Raw genomic sequence first — 14,651 nt, 5'->3', positions numbered from 1 at the left:
TACTAACCCCTGCCCTAAGCTAATGCAATGCAAAATTGGGGCTGGTATGAATGAGAGATAACTGACTCCATGTGGAAACATAACCCCGCCCACACAGATACATTTTTTAAAATGCCACCGAAGTCGTTGGTGCCAAGAGACCTTAAGTTGCAGCCCTCTGCGGTTTTACTTATACCCAAAAACAGGGTTATGATGATGACAACAAATAGCAACATTTACAGCTGGAACCAAGAACAAAATACCAATTCAACTAATGGCCAGTGTTCAAAGTTAAGAGAGCAGCATCAATTAAAAAAAATATATATATATTGTCATTACACTGTCACAAGTACAGAGCAACGAACTGAACTCTCTGTATTTAATCCAACCCCATGTGTTGTGTGGGGTCTTGCTCAGAGACCCAGAGTGGCAGTCTGTGAGAGTGGATCTTGATCAGAACCTCAGGATTCCAAGCTCTATGCCCTGACCGCTGGGCCGCCACTCCCCATTCATGTAAAGCACTTTGAAATATATTTGGCTTTTGAATATTATTTGGTTTTAAGAAATTGTAAAAATAATTGTAAAAAAAGGAGTATAATACCAAAGTAGTACCCCACAGGCTGAGTTTATACAGTTTATACTGTTTCACTGAAAAAAAATATTTATTTTTGGGAGAGTTAAACTCTATATTGGTCTTAGACCTAGATTATCAGTTGCTTATTACCATTAGTAGACCTAGGGTTAGTCACAATTTACATAATCAATACTGCATAAAGTTTGTTTGTTTTAGCAGATGTTTACTGACAACTGTTTCAGTGTCACTGTGATTTCTACATATCTTATGAACCACAGACAGTCTGGGCAGATGGCTGCTCATCCTGATCCTGGTTCTGCTCAAGGTTTGGTCTCATCAGAGCCCATATTTGCTGGTAATGAGAAAATGGATGATTTGGAAAAAAAAAAACGATTTCATGCAACCTGAGGATTTTCTTAGAGCAGTTTAAGCTCGGGCTGCTCAGTGGTGCAGTGGGTAGCTGCCTTGCAGCAAGAAGGATTCCCGGCCCAGGGTCTTTCTGCATGGAGTTAGCATGTTCTCCCTGAGCATGCATGGGTTTTCTCCATGCACTCCAGCTTCCTCCCACAGTCCAAAAACATGACATATATGTTAATTGGCTCCTCTAAATTGTCCTTAGGTGTGAGTGTGTGCATGAATAGTTTGTCCTGTTTGTCTCTGTGTTGCCCTGCAATGGATTGGCGACCTATCCAGGGTGTACCCTGGAGATACGCACCCCCTCATGACCCCACTTGGGATTAAGCCTTTTAGAAAATGGATGGATGGACAGTTTAAGCTGCATGCTATCTGAAAAGCCATTTTGTTCTTACTCCTAATATGAGGCATTTTTGAAAAACATTAAACCGTTTATACGAGATAAAAACAACTTCCCAATTGTGAAAGATTTATTTGCAGGAAGCATTTGTTACAACAAAGAACTGAAGACAAAGCTCCTTTATTTGTAAGTTTATTTCTAATTGATTTGATAGAAGTGAATAAACGGATTTGTATGAAAGGGGTAAAATGCGTTTTCATGAGGGCATCATTAGGGAGATAGATTTGTCCTATTTTGGAATAATTCATGAGGTCTTTATCATCTCACGCGGGCCACTTCTCTCACCATTGCAGCCCACGTGCGCACGGAGCACGCGCAGATCGGGAGCGCGCCTGGAGGCGGTCCGGGGCTGCCTCGCTTTGCTGTAATCGCTTTTCTGCCGCTGCTACCTCCAGTTAAATAGCAAGGACACGGGAGCGAGCAGACGGCCGTGTGAGGATATACTTTTCTCGGTACCTTGGGGATTAAGACGCCGAATTGCAGCATCGACGGCCAACAGCCGAGGTAAGGTCGACAGCCGCGTTTTTTGGTTTATCAAGGAGAAAGTCGGGTAGAAAATGTCCCGAGGAGGAGAAGTGTCGTTTTTTTCCAGTGAAGGAGGAGGAGGGAAAGAGGGAGGGAGAGAAGACGGGAGAGGTGGTGAGAAGAGTCTCCCTTTGTGCCGAGGCAGGGTCACCGCTCCTCAGTAAGGGCTCCCCCGGAGCTCCGCCGCCACTGACCGTCCTCCTGCCCCCTCCGACAGAAACGCCTCCATCTCTGCGTCGTTTTATCAATTAGTTATAAAACAAAGCAGGCCTGCTCATCATCTTCTCTCATTATTTACACAGCCCGCAGCAGCAGCCCTACTTTCCCCCCCGCCCCCCCGGCCTCGTTATGTTAGCTAGCTCCCAATAATGTTTACGGTCGCTTTTGTGGAGCCGTTGGGCTGCAGTCCCCCCCGGTAGACCCCCCATTGTGTGGGCTTCATTCCCATTAACGTTACGACGATGAAGTTAGCTTCCGATTAGAGACATTTCACTGCTTTTAGGAAATCTGGACCTCCTCTTTATCTGCCCTCACACGTTAACCAGCCAGACCAAACTAGATCATAGCACAGAAACGAGAGATGATTTAAATAAACCTTTTTATTCATAAAAGGATGTTTGTTCAAGCGGAGTAATTGATTTATAAATAACCACGTCTCAGAAAATGCATCTTCAACTAAACATAAACACACAGTTTGTAAAAGATTGATTCATTTGTTCAATTTTTGAACCAAAGGAAGTTATATTTTAGTAATTTTTAAGCCTTTTTTAGATTCAAAAGTACTGTATTTGTAAAGGATTAATTCATTTATTCAATTTTTGAACCAAAGGAAGTCATTTATTTAATTTTTGAACCAAAGAAAATTATATTTTTGTTATTTTAAGCCTTTTTTTTTAGAGTCAATACTACAGTATTTGTAAAGGATTGATTCATTTATTAAAGTTTTGAACTGAACAAAGTTATATTTTAGTTATTTTTAAGCCTTTTTTTAGATTCAAAACTACAGTATTTGTAAAAGATTGATTCCTTTATTAAATTTTTAAAGAGGAAGTTACATTTTAGTTTTTTTTTAGCCTTTTTTAGATTCAACACTACAGTATTTGTAAAATATTGATTCCTTTATTCAATTTTTAAAGAGGAAGTTACATTTTAGTTTTTTTTAGCCTTTTTTAGATTCAACACTACAGTATTTGTAAATGATTGATTCATTTATTAAATTTTTGTACCAAAGGAAGTTATATTTTAGTTATTTTTAAGCCTTTAGATTCAAAACCACAGTGTTTATAGGTGACTCTACACTAAAGAAGGACACATTCACTTTGTCCTTCTTTGTCCACTAGCTTTGATTTGGTTTGAAAATCAGTGTTTAGATTTGACCAAACCTGGTTTAAGTTATTGAACAATTCAGACCTATTTAAACGTTAGACCTATTTTAAAGTTCTTTATACATGCTTTATTAAATTTGGAGAGACACAATATATATATATATATATATATATATATATATATATATATATATATATATATATATAACATGTTCTGTACTTTAGCTTGAAATTTGTGAATTTTGATTCTCCTTCATACACTGTGTAGTAAATAAGCTATAATAAATGTACCATTTTAATAATGAATTTCAGTCTGTCCAGATTCCTTAAAAGCTGTGGAATAGCTCCTTGTCGCTATCTAACATCAGTGCCATCAAAATGTCCACCTGTTCAGATTAACCAGAGCGTTAAACTGGCTCCGATACTGCAGATTTATCCTGAATGTTGTGCAGAGCAGCTGGATCGTCCTTGTTCTGACTTCTGAAACCGTTATCGTAGCAGATACCTTTCCATGAATTGCTCTTCAGGGAACGGAAAAGGCAACCTGAAACCCCACTGCAACGGATCGTTCTGCAGAACCTCTCTTCCATCTGAGACCGTCTTTTATTACGCTGCAAGCGCCACATGTTTATGTTCACCTCTTTTTGTTAAACGTGATTGAAGACATAAGGAGGCTTCTAAAAAAACTGAGGGCAGGGCTTTATTTCCCTCATTTTTTTGTTTTTGTTTTTGGGAAATCTTACTCTGGTCCACAAGTGAAGACATTGTGTTTATGTGAAAGATCTGAAGACAAATTGGACAGAGAGGCTTCAAGGACCTGAAGAGAATTCTCTGAAGCAATGGGTGCTCATGGAAACCTTTCTGCAAGAGTAGAAGGACACATTTACAGATGTTAGTGAGTCCTGGTGTGATGTTTGGTGCAACTAACTGGAAGACAGGAACTAACGCTGTAGGTGTCCAGATGAGAGGAAAAGCAGAGGCTGATTGGCTTCAAGACAAGGTTGGAGGTCTGGCTGAGATGGTTTGAATTAGTGCAGAGGAGGGATACTGGTTATGCTGGACAAAGGATGTGGAAGAGGGAGCTGCTGGAGAGGAGGACTACAGTGGAAAATTCATAGATTAAATTTGCAGGGGCTGAAAGAGACATTTTATTAGCACATTTAAAGGTAACATTGAATAAGATCAATTTTACCACTTAGCCATTATCTGTAAGAAAACAAATTACTGCAGCTGTTAAAGCCAGGATATTAGATTCTTATTAATACAATCTCTGATTATAAAATAACTTGTTTATATTTACATGAAATCCAAGCATTTGTGTCTGAAACACATTTCCTTTGAACCCAGATAAACACTTGTTTATATTTAAGCCTCCTTCAAATCTTTAACCCTTAATCAAAGCACCAGTTTTTTTCACGTCGCTTTGATTAGTCTAATTTCTCTTTCCTTTTTTTAGGGCCCACAATGTCCAGCGAAGTGCAGAGACCGGACGACAGCCCCAGCACGAGCGGGGGCAGCTCGGATATCGAACAAAGGGAAACGGTACCGCCTGAGCAGGAGCGAGAGCAGGCACAGCCCAAAAAGAAGGAGACCAAGATCTCTAGTAAAACCGCTGCTAAACTTTCAACGAGTGCCAAGAGGTAAGCCGAGGAGACCTAAAAAAAAAAAAAAAAAAAGGAACCCTGGCATCATCAAACACTCAGGAGCTGTTTGTTACACCAAAGCTCTGCCTCCTTGTGCCCCCGGGGGTGTGAGGTTGCATAAAAAGACTCAGGTCCCACAGGCGTTGTTGTTTCATATATCCAGCCTGACACCGCAGCTCTGAAGTGTCACTGCTGTCATCTGAGAGCGATATTCTCATCCCCGTCTGTTTGTTTTAATGGATACGCCTTATGCTCCAAAACACTTAACTCTAACTCTGCCAGTATGTGCAGGCATTCCCAAAAAGGGCCAGATGATGCCAGTTATGCAAGCAGCTGAGCGAGAAGTCTGCTGAGGACACATAGTCTTTTCTTATAGAAGTCACTGATGTTTTTCTGTGCATTTCCTGAAAGCTATGAGGGGGCCTAAGCACAAGAACCAAGAAAATGATATTAATGGATAAAACAAGCAGCATCTGATCTCAGTTCTTTTTTTGTCTGCTGTAATGTATTCACAACACTGGGCTCATTGATACATATAATTCAGAACACCATTTTTATGTTTTCTGTAAAAGATAAATAGGTGATTTTTCCATTTGAGGAACATAATATTAAAAAGGACATTTCTGCTTTCCAGGATCCAGAAAGAGCTGGCAGAAATAACATTAGACCCACCTCCAAACTGCAGGTAAGAATGATCTGCTGTTATTTGTTCAGAGCAGAGTAGTTGAACAGAGCAGCTGTAATGGGTGCAGGGTGCAGAAACATGCTCGTTTCATGGCTACGCTGTAATGCTCTTTTTTTTGTCCATGTTCCTATTCTGCTGGTGTGTGTGGTTGAGAGGATAATCTCAGGTGAAAAAGTGCAATTGCAACCCATTCTTGCATTATTGTTGCTGCACAAAGCCAACACAGGAAAAAAACAGGGTTCTTTTGTAATCTAGAATGTGTTTTCTAGGTCTGGAGTAGTATGGAAAATCATTTATATTCCCAGAATTTATTTCTTGTTTGTATTTTCTTTATTTTTTTTTGGCAGCTCTGTATTTAAACCTGGAGCGCAATAGAAACATGCCACCAATTAAAAACAAACTTTAAAAAACAAAAGTCAGATAAAAATGCTCAGATTTGGAAATTCCAGCCTAGAAAGGTTTGTCTTCCTTTTAAGATGGAAAACAGGAACCCCGCAGCTACTGTGGGGAGGCTTTTTTTTTTATTTTACACCAGTGCTTTGGATCAGCTGAAATGCTGGAAAACAAGTGGTAGTGTGACTTTAAAACCTTGTTTTGATTCTCGTGTGATTTCACCCCCCACCAACACCTCTCTTTGCGGGGGGATTTACCACAGACAATGGTTATTGTGTGAGAGCACTGCGGCTGTGAGCCCTTTGAGGAAGAGAGATGGTCGCAAGCGAGTGGCAGACCGCATGTGTGCATCACTCTGAAGGCGTATCTTTGGGCTGTTAGTCAGGAGCCGGCCCTTATTAACCTATATTACACAGAGTGACACACCGCCACTGATTGTAGCTCCGTTTAGCGCAGAACAATAACTCTGCGTCTGCGCTGTGCTGCAAATTAAGATGGAGAATTGAAGCTGATCTTTGTTAAGGGACACTTGTGGAAAATGAAGATTTTTTTTTTTTTTGTTCCTGATCCATGTATTCTGTCTTTGGCACCTGCTTAAAATGATTAAGGAAAACGGTTTTGTATGACTCATCAGGCGGTTTGAAATGACTACACCCTAGACGGCGTTGTTTATTGCATGAATTAATCACCCCTGCCGGCTCTCGTCGGAACCCCGCCATCATTAACCATAAACATTGAGCTAACCTTTTCATTTGAGCTCACGGCCCAGTTTTGTTATTCTGCTGGAGGCTGGAGGAGATGTTGTTTTCCTCGAGGACTCTGTAATCTTTATCAGCCCCCCTCTTTCCACCTCCTTAAAGGAAAAAAACCCTAGGTAAGCTCACATGAAGGATTTAGCTGGAGGACATAAGTAAGTAATTTGAAAGTAAAATAATTGCCATCAGATATTTCACAGTCGTCGTCTTGGTGGGGGAGCTAGTTGCCTGGGAAACAATTAAGCTTCTGTGGGATTATCCTTTTTCTTTTCTTTTTTTTGCCAGCGTGTCCCCCTTTCTGCATCCTAAAATGATTCCAGGACCTAATGAGGTGTCTGCTGTGATGTTTCCTCAAATTGATTCATGATTACAGGTGTCCGGCGCATATAGAAATCACACAGACGTTTTCACAGCCCATTTTACATGCTCACATGAACGAGCGCAGACCGCAGAGGCCTGTACACCACATGTTCACAGTTAGGTTCGTCTGAAAGGTTATTCGTTTCATTTGCTGTGACAAGTGGAGACGCAGTATGTTTGCCCTGCACGCACATTTACCTGTAGTCAACAGATTTGAAGACTGAGATGCTTAGGGATGGAGATATTTACTTAAAAATAGTGCTGTTTGACCTGTTTCCTGCCTTGTAGGTCTTAGCAAACACTAATGCTTCATAAAACCCATTTTATTTACTTAGATTAAATAAAGACCTCGTAGCTGCTTTCAGACATTTGCATTAACTGGTAATAAATCTTATAGATTACTGTGGAAGAATTTTGTTTTTTTTCTTGTCTGCAGATTTAAGCCGGGCATACACTGTACTATTTTTTTATTTTTATTTTTTTCTAGTGATGCACGATATTGGGATTTTGGCCGATATCCGATATGCCGATATTTTAAAACTCATGTAGCCGATAACCGATATCGATACCGATGTTAAAGCTGGACAAAAATAAGTAGTCATTGAAAATAGCAGTTTTGTTATCCATTTCTGACACTTTGAAAAATAATATACTCAAATATATTTTCATATGCTGATATCAAATAGATTTTCAAAAACGCGGTATCGATCTATTTTACTTTCAAAATCTCGTGAAATTTCATTGTTCTGTAACAAACTCTCGTGATATTTTGCAAATTCTTGTGAGATTTTGTTAGTTAAATAGATCGATACCGCGTCAATATATCAACATATAAAAATATGGCAAAATTTCGTGAATTTTCGGGGGATTTCGTAGCATAACAATGACATATCGCAATATTTCATTAGTAAAAGAGATTGATATGGTGTTTTTAAATGGCAATATATCAGCATATGAAGATATTGTGATATTTTAATGTATTAATATTTTTTCCCTCGTCTTTAGAAGTTTTTAAGTCTGTAAAAAAGAAGTTTTTGAGGAAGAAGAAGAAGTAGTAGTTTTTTTTTTTTTTTAGACTTTAGAAACTCAGAAGCTGATCAAATATCGGGTTAAATATCGGTGGGGTGGCCGATGTCCGATATTAAGTTTTAAGGCCGATACAGGCCGATACCGATAGGGGGCCGATTATATCGTGCATTTCTATTTTTTTCCCCTTCCGGTGCAATTATCCATTCCTGCAATTAGGCCGACTCAGCCTGATCGTGCGTCGTGTAGTATACAGGAGGCAAGGAGGGGCGATCAGCCTCTCATGACCACCTCCCGATCAGGAGTCGTAAGGTCGGGAGGAAATCAAACTTTCTGAAATTCAGTCGACCGTGGCAAGCAAATCCCTCAGTGGGCGTGCGCAAACAAGGATTCTTCTTCTTCTTCTTCCTCTCGGACGTACCCACGTTTGCTCAGCCATGTCTTAGTCCTTTTATTTTCAGGGATTTCAGCACACAAAACTACACAAATTGCCAAGGCAGCGCGCTTCACTCTATTGAGCTTTATATTTAACAGCAGGCATCAACACTTCTGGATAGACGAGTCTGAGTAGTTCCATCTCACTGCGGAGCTGAGTCCGACGTGCGTTTTAGGCGTACAGTGTTAGCAGGTATATCGCATCAGAGCGTCCGGCCGCACAGTGTGAGAACATGCATCGTGAGCTGTGAACTTTTAAACCCTGTGGTTTTGTTGTAAAATCACACAGTGTATGTCTCATTGGGGTTAAGGAGGCACTATTTAGTTCCAGTATTAATATCGGATTTTTTAATATTACTATAACGGTAATATTCAGGTCATGCCACATTTCAGTTCAGAAGTTAATTATATATATATGATTGTCCTCCTGTCATTAAATGCGATTATTTTGGCATTTAAAATGCTTTATTTAGGAAAAGAAAGGTTTATATGTATATATAACAATTTATTAAGCGATATATATAAATGCATATATATATTTGCAAATATGCAAATATTTTGTGTTATATTTGCATATTTGCGCGGAACTGCTTCCAGTTGATCGTAAAGCCGTATGTTCGCAAAAGAAGCTAGAGGAGGAGGAAAAAGCTAGGAATGGGGAAATGCTAATTTCAGCAAAAGCGGCTGGAAATCGAGGAATTGCAGCCTGCAGATGGTAGAGATGAAGAAGGAATTTGCTGTGTATATATGAGATTCATGGGTAATTGTTGATGTCATTAAGATTATTTCTAAGAGCATTAAAAAGCATTAAATTACAGTTGCTGATTCCTGTATAAACCCCGATGTCATAAATAGTTGACCAGACATTCTGCTGTAGGGTTTGTCTTTTCTTTCTGAAATACTGTCAGTTTGATCTCTTTCTATAGTTCTGCTTTTCTCTCATTAGCCCACAGAATATTTTCCACATTGTTTTCGGTGTCTTTATTTCTGTTTCTGGCACATGTGAGATTATCGCTGTTTTTTTTTTTTAGCTGTGGTTTTCACCCTGGAGTTATCTCATATTTTTTAAGTCTTATCCTGAACTCTGACTCAAACAAGTGAAATGCATCACTGTAGATCTATATTTATCCTAGATTGTAAATCAGTGCATCATATGGAGACATCGGTGTGCTTCTCTGGTGTCTGAATACCTTCAGAGCTGACTTAATACATACGGTCCAATAGCTGGAACCCAATCCCTTTGTTACTTATCTGTTTATGATTTATTTTGTTAATTGAGATCTTTTAGCCTGATTGATATATTCAGAAATGTTCTTTTTTTGTCATTTTTAATCTATTCTACTTGTCTAGCTCTAAAAATGTTTTAAATCACTGTTAATTCACAATTTATCTAGGGTGTAACAAAACAAAGATTCACGTTGAGTCATTCATTAATTTTTAAAAAATCTTATTACATTTGTTCAAGATGAAAACATCACTTAAGTGGTTGTATTTAGGATGCGCCTATATTGTGAATTTCACAATGGACTTGAATCTAGAAAACAGTCTTTTGTAAAGTAAAGCAGTTTTTGATTTCAATGCCTGTAAGAGCTTTGATGTAAAATGGGCAAATCATACAGCTAATTTTTTTTCTTCTGGGTTAATGTGTGTAATTGATTGTCTTTGATGGGTATGTGATATGGCAATATATCTAATGTAGTTAAGAAAAGAATATTTTGGTTTTCAAGAGTATTAAAGATCATTTGATCGAAAGGATGTCAGTGGGACCAAAGAGCAAAGGGAAGGTGATCTGTAAGGGGCAAATACTTTTCCCCAGCACCATAGCGACCCAGGTCTTTCTCTTATCTGAACCGAGCTTCTCTGAATTCAACTTCCTCATACTGTTGTTAAAACCTGTAATGAATGGAGAGTCTTGTTGATGATCTAATTTAGAGAAACATCCCAGGCAGGAGCTGCCAGCTTGATAAGGGCAATAAAACACTAATGCCTTTTCATCAGGTCTGTGTTCTAAGTCACGGTGATAGCACTTAGCAGCTTTTAATGCATTATTTCCCCATTATATTTGTTTCCTGTTTGGATAAATCAAACACAATAATGCATTGTGTAATATTTCCAAGGATCTAATCCGTGTAACAAAGTGTGGTGTCACTTACCTTAAAATCACAAGCCCCCGTTCACACTTGACACCAGTTTTTTATCTCCCTCTCTCGGCTTTGCGACGGCTTGCTCATCACCTTGGCAGTTGTCGTGCATCAGAAGAGCAGAAACACGCCGAAGCCCTGGAGAATTTGACACAGCAATTATTCTCGCTGTCATACACTTCCAAGTGAATTGCACAGGCAGCTTCATATGCTTCCACACCTGTCGAAGCATATGAACCAGCTTTTTAACGGCTTTTTCACAAGATGCACTAATATTTCTGCAAACCTGCTGCAAAGAATAAACTTTTATTTGAAGCAATAATGAATAAAACCTTGGAGGTTTATGTTTATTACTGGTGGTTGAAAGCTTTTAGAATTTATACATGAAAAAAAAAAAAAGTTTCTCTTTCAAATTGTGTTTGACCCGTCTATGCATCCTCTTGTATTCCCATTAACTTAATTGAAGTTAACAGAACTCTGTTCTAAATACCTGTTAGATATATTGATTAAAACAAATGAATGTGGACATTGTTGAATGTCGGCATCACAAACACAAAAAGTGGAAGTAGATCCAGACGTTCCTTATTCCGTGGCGAGGTGATCTGTGACCACGTTGGTCAGGGTTCCTGCAGGTCCATTTCAGCGTAACAGGCCGTTATTCTGTCAGTTGCATTTTAATAGGCGTAACGGCTGCGGAAATTGTTTTTGAACACATTTACCTGCTTATTTGTCCATATTTTTTTTTTTTTTTACCTTAGAGTTTAATTGAAATAAATCAATGAGCTGAGCTGTAATATCATTATGCATTTTATTTTAGAAACGACATCAAATGACAGAAGTAGCAAAGTTGTACTCCACCTAGGCCTATGAAAACCTCATTCACTGAAAAATAATAATGCCTCTGTGTTTACGCATATGTGCAAGTGGAAAGAGGATAGGGGCTAAAGGAAGCGAGGTAGGAGAGCAAAATGGCTTTAGCGCCACCTCAGCACTAGGGGTGTAAATAATAATCGTTTTGTATCGATGCATCGATCCAACAGCCGACGATCCGATGCATCGATACGTCCGCAAGAGTATCGATTCATGTTTTTTTTCCATCCGGCCTATTTTTATCCATTTGCTCCTGGACGTAATTCTTTCTCCCGTGCTGCGGTGGCGCTAAANTCGATCCAACAGCCGACGATCCGATGTATCGATACGTCCGCAAGAGTCCCGATTCATTTTTTTTTTTTTCCTCCTGCCTATTTTTATCCATTTGCTACTGGACGTAATTCTCCCTCCCATGCTGCGGTGGCGCTAAACCTATTTTGCCCTCCTACCTCGCTTCCTGGTTATACTCTTACAGCAGTGTGTTGCAGTAAGCTTGACATAAACATTTTTGATTTATGCTCAATATTGAAGCATGGTCTGTGCGACACACTGTGGGTCTAGATACTGCCGAGGCGGAGAGGAAGTGGGGGCGAGTTTAGTCCGATGACGGAGGGACATGAGGGCCAAAAAGAGCGGAGATCCAGGTGGACAAAGGGTCCCATCGTTGTTGCGCACCTCGCTCTTCTAGCGGGTCAAACTTCACGAGTTGTTTTCCACAATTTCGGTCATAAAAACCAAACAAGCCGGCCTCCTGTCTGCGGCACTATCTGCCGTCAGCTACAATTTGGGAGAGGTGCAGCGGAGCGTCTGTGGAGGGGGCGGGGACGTCTGGAGCCGAGGTATTGCGTTGCACTCATTGCACTGATTTTGTGCAGTATTTTTTGATGCAAGGCCTTTCAGAAACTATAACGCAGGGGTATTATTATTTTTCAGTGAATGAGGTTTTAATAGGAATAGGTGGAGTGCAACTTTTCTACTTCTGTTATTTGCTGTTGTTTCTAAAAAAAAAATGCATAACGATATTATAGCTTTCATTGATTTATTTCAAATTTGAAACATTGTCTAGCCTGTAAGGTGTAAAAAAAAAAAGAAAAAAAATTGAGGGTGGGTCAGGAAATCGATATTGAATCGAGTCGCTATGATGGATGTGATTTACAAACCTACTCAGCACGGAAGTCAAACGGATAAAAATAAAAAAACACGAATCGATACTCTTGCGGACGTGTCGATGCATCGGGTCGTCGGCTACAAAACGATTATCATTTACACCCCTATATTGTATTGGGGCCAAAAAAATGGCATCGGCGCAACACTACAAGAAAATGTCAATATTGCGTCATCAACATTTAAATCTTATCTAGAGTAGACTCATGCATCATTGAAGCTGAGATTAAACCCAGGAGTGTGTTGATCTTCTCTTTAAACACATTATCTTCAGTTGTAAATGTTGATTATTAAAATATCTTAAAGATACACTCTAAGGGCTTCAGCCTCTTATAGGAGTACTGTTGTCCTTCACAACAAATCCCTCTACAGACCTTTACCTGACTACAAAATGTAATCTGCCTTCCTACATTTTCCTCCGTCACACAAATTTATATCTGTCCTCAATACATCAATGAATCCTCTCTAAAACCCTCCCCTGGCAAACTCTATATTCATCTCCTGCTGTCCAGCATATCTACTCCCATCCTGCTTATTTCCAAACCAATCGTTCTGTCAGAAACCAGCCTGGACGCTTGTCAGCTTGGACTCCACCTCACCGCCGCGCTCTTCCCATTGCTACGGATGATTGACCACAGGTGCTGAAACTCATCGCCCTCAGTTCCTCCGCCTATTGTCTTATTGTTGCAGTTGTTCTTGTCTTGTTTTCATTCCTCTCTCCAGAGTTTTGCAGCAGTGTTGCCAAGGGAAGAAAACTCTCCCATGCATGCCTGCATTCTTCTTTTTGAGGAAATCTTCTTACTTTGAACTTTTTCCAGCTGCTACCCATTTCTCCTTTAGTGTTATTGTGCCATTTCTTATATTTTTTCCAGCTTCCTTTTCCATGCTTAGCAGGGAATCCCCATAGTGCACAGTGCTGCCATCACCACTGTTGTGAATGTAGGCCAAAAATATTTATGACCATACAGGAGCACCGTTGTAATGTTTGTTGTGTCCCGTGCAAACTGTAGAGGGGACTTCTTATGGCATTTTACAACAATTCAACAATCTCCTCTCACTTCCATAAGGTACAGATTTATGGAGTCTGTTTCGTTGTTGTCTGGTCGATTGTTTCTCTCACCTCAGTTTTGGTTCAAGACAGATAGACTACACAAAAAAAAAAGTTGGCAGAACCCAAAATGTTAAGGCAACAAACCTCAGCAAATGTATATATTTGAGTCTTTTAACTTAATCATTTAACGTTTTGCTTTTAATTTTTCCAAAACTTTGAAGTCTATTTTATTGTAATGATAAGTTAGAACACCTAATGAAGTACAAATATTGAACTTCTGGCTTAAGAATAATACTTTTTTTATTCAGAGCTTATTTTTCATTAGTGGGTTTTAAGGTGTAATTTAAAAAAAAAAATTCCTTAACACTTTTTGTACATTAACAGTGTTTTGAACCTGTTTCTTAACCTGTTCTGTTGCTCAAAGAAGCAAATAATGTGCTCAGTAACCACTAGTCCCTAATTACTGGTAAAATAACTATAGCTTATATTTAAACTCATATAAGGATTCAATAAAATTCTTATTGATATTTTACAGAACAGTGTTATTTCGATTGGCACTATCTCTTGAGCAGCACTTTTAAGCACATTTTAAACCAAAAATTGAAAGATAATTCAGCCTTTACCTTAAAAGCCAACTTCAAAAATTGGTTCTCCTACATTTTACAACAACTACAAAATAGGGACAGTAAACTGAACTCTCAGCTTTTGAAATGAGCAACAACTTAAAGGAATAAGTACTGGCAACTCCCAGAGTAAAAGTTAAAAGATTAAAGCTACTTTAGTTTTCTGAACGGACTTGAATTATTGTCCCTATATTTAACATTTAGATTTTCAAGTTCACTCAACTAAAAATAGTTTTTCAGCTCACGAAAAAGGAAGTTGTTGAGTTTTTGTTCTTTTTTTTTTTTTTT

At 39.1% G+C, this 14,651-nt stretch overlaps 1 protein-coding gene across 1 annotated transcript in view; it reads left to right on the top strand.

Annotated features, from left to right (window-relative positions):
- The first annotated feature begins 1,693 nt into the window (after nucleotides 1-1,693).
- Nucleotides 1,694-14,651, top strand: part of LOC107100937 (ubiquitin-conjugating enzyme E2 E2) — a 57,377-nt gene continuing 44,419 nt past the window's right edge. Inside the window, exons 1-3 of the mRNA XM_015399631.1 lie at nucleotides 1,694-1,871; nucleotides 4,674-4,857; nucleotides 5,495-5,545. Coding sequence (XP_015255117.1) covers nucleotides 4,682-4,857; nucleotides 5,495-5,545 — 227 coding nt within the window. The 5' untranslated portion in view covers nucleotides 1,694-1,871; nucleotides 4,674-4,681. The remainder of the gene's footprint in view (nucleotides 1,872-4,673; nucleotides 4,858-5,494; nucleotides 5,546-14,651) is intronic.

The sequence above is a fragment of the Cyprinodon variegatus genome, unplaced genomic scaffold, assembly GCF_000732505.1.
Source record: "Cyprinodon variegatus isolate N-32 unplaced genomic scaffold, C_variegatus-1.0 Scaffold1031, whole genome shotgun sequence".
NCBI classification, from domain to species: Eukaryota; Metazoa; Chordata; class Actinopteri; order Cyprinodontiformes; family Cyprinodontidae; genus Cyprinodon; species Cyprinodon variegatus.
The sequence above is the reverse complement of the archived record's forward strand: the minus strand, read 5'-3'. Positions and strand labels throughout refer to the sequence as shown.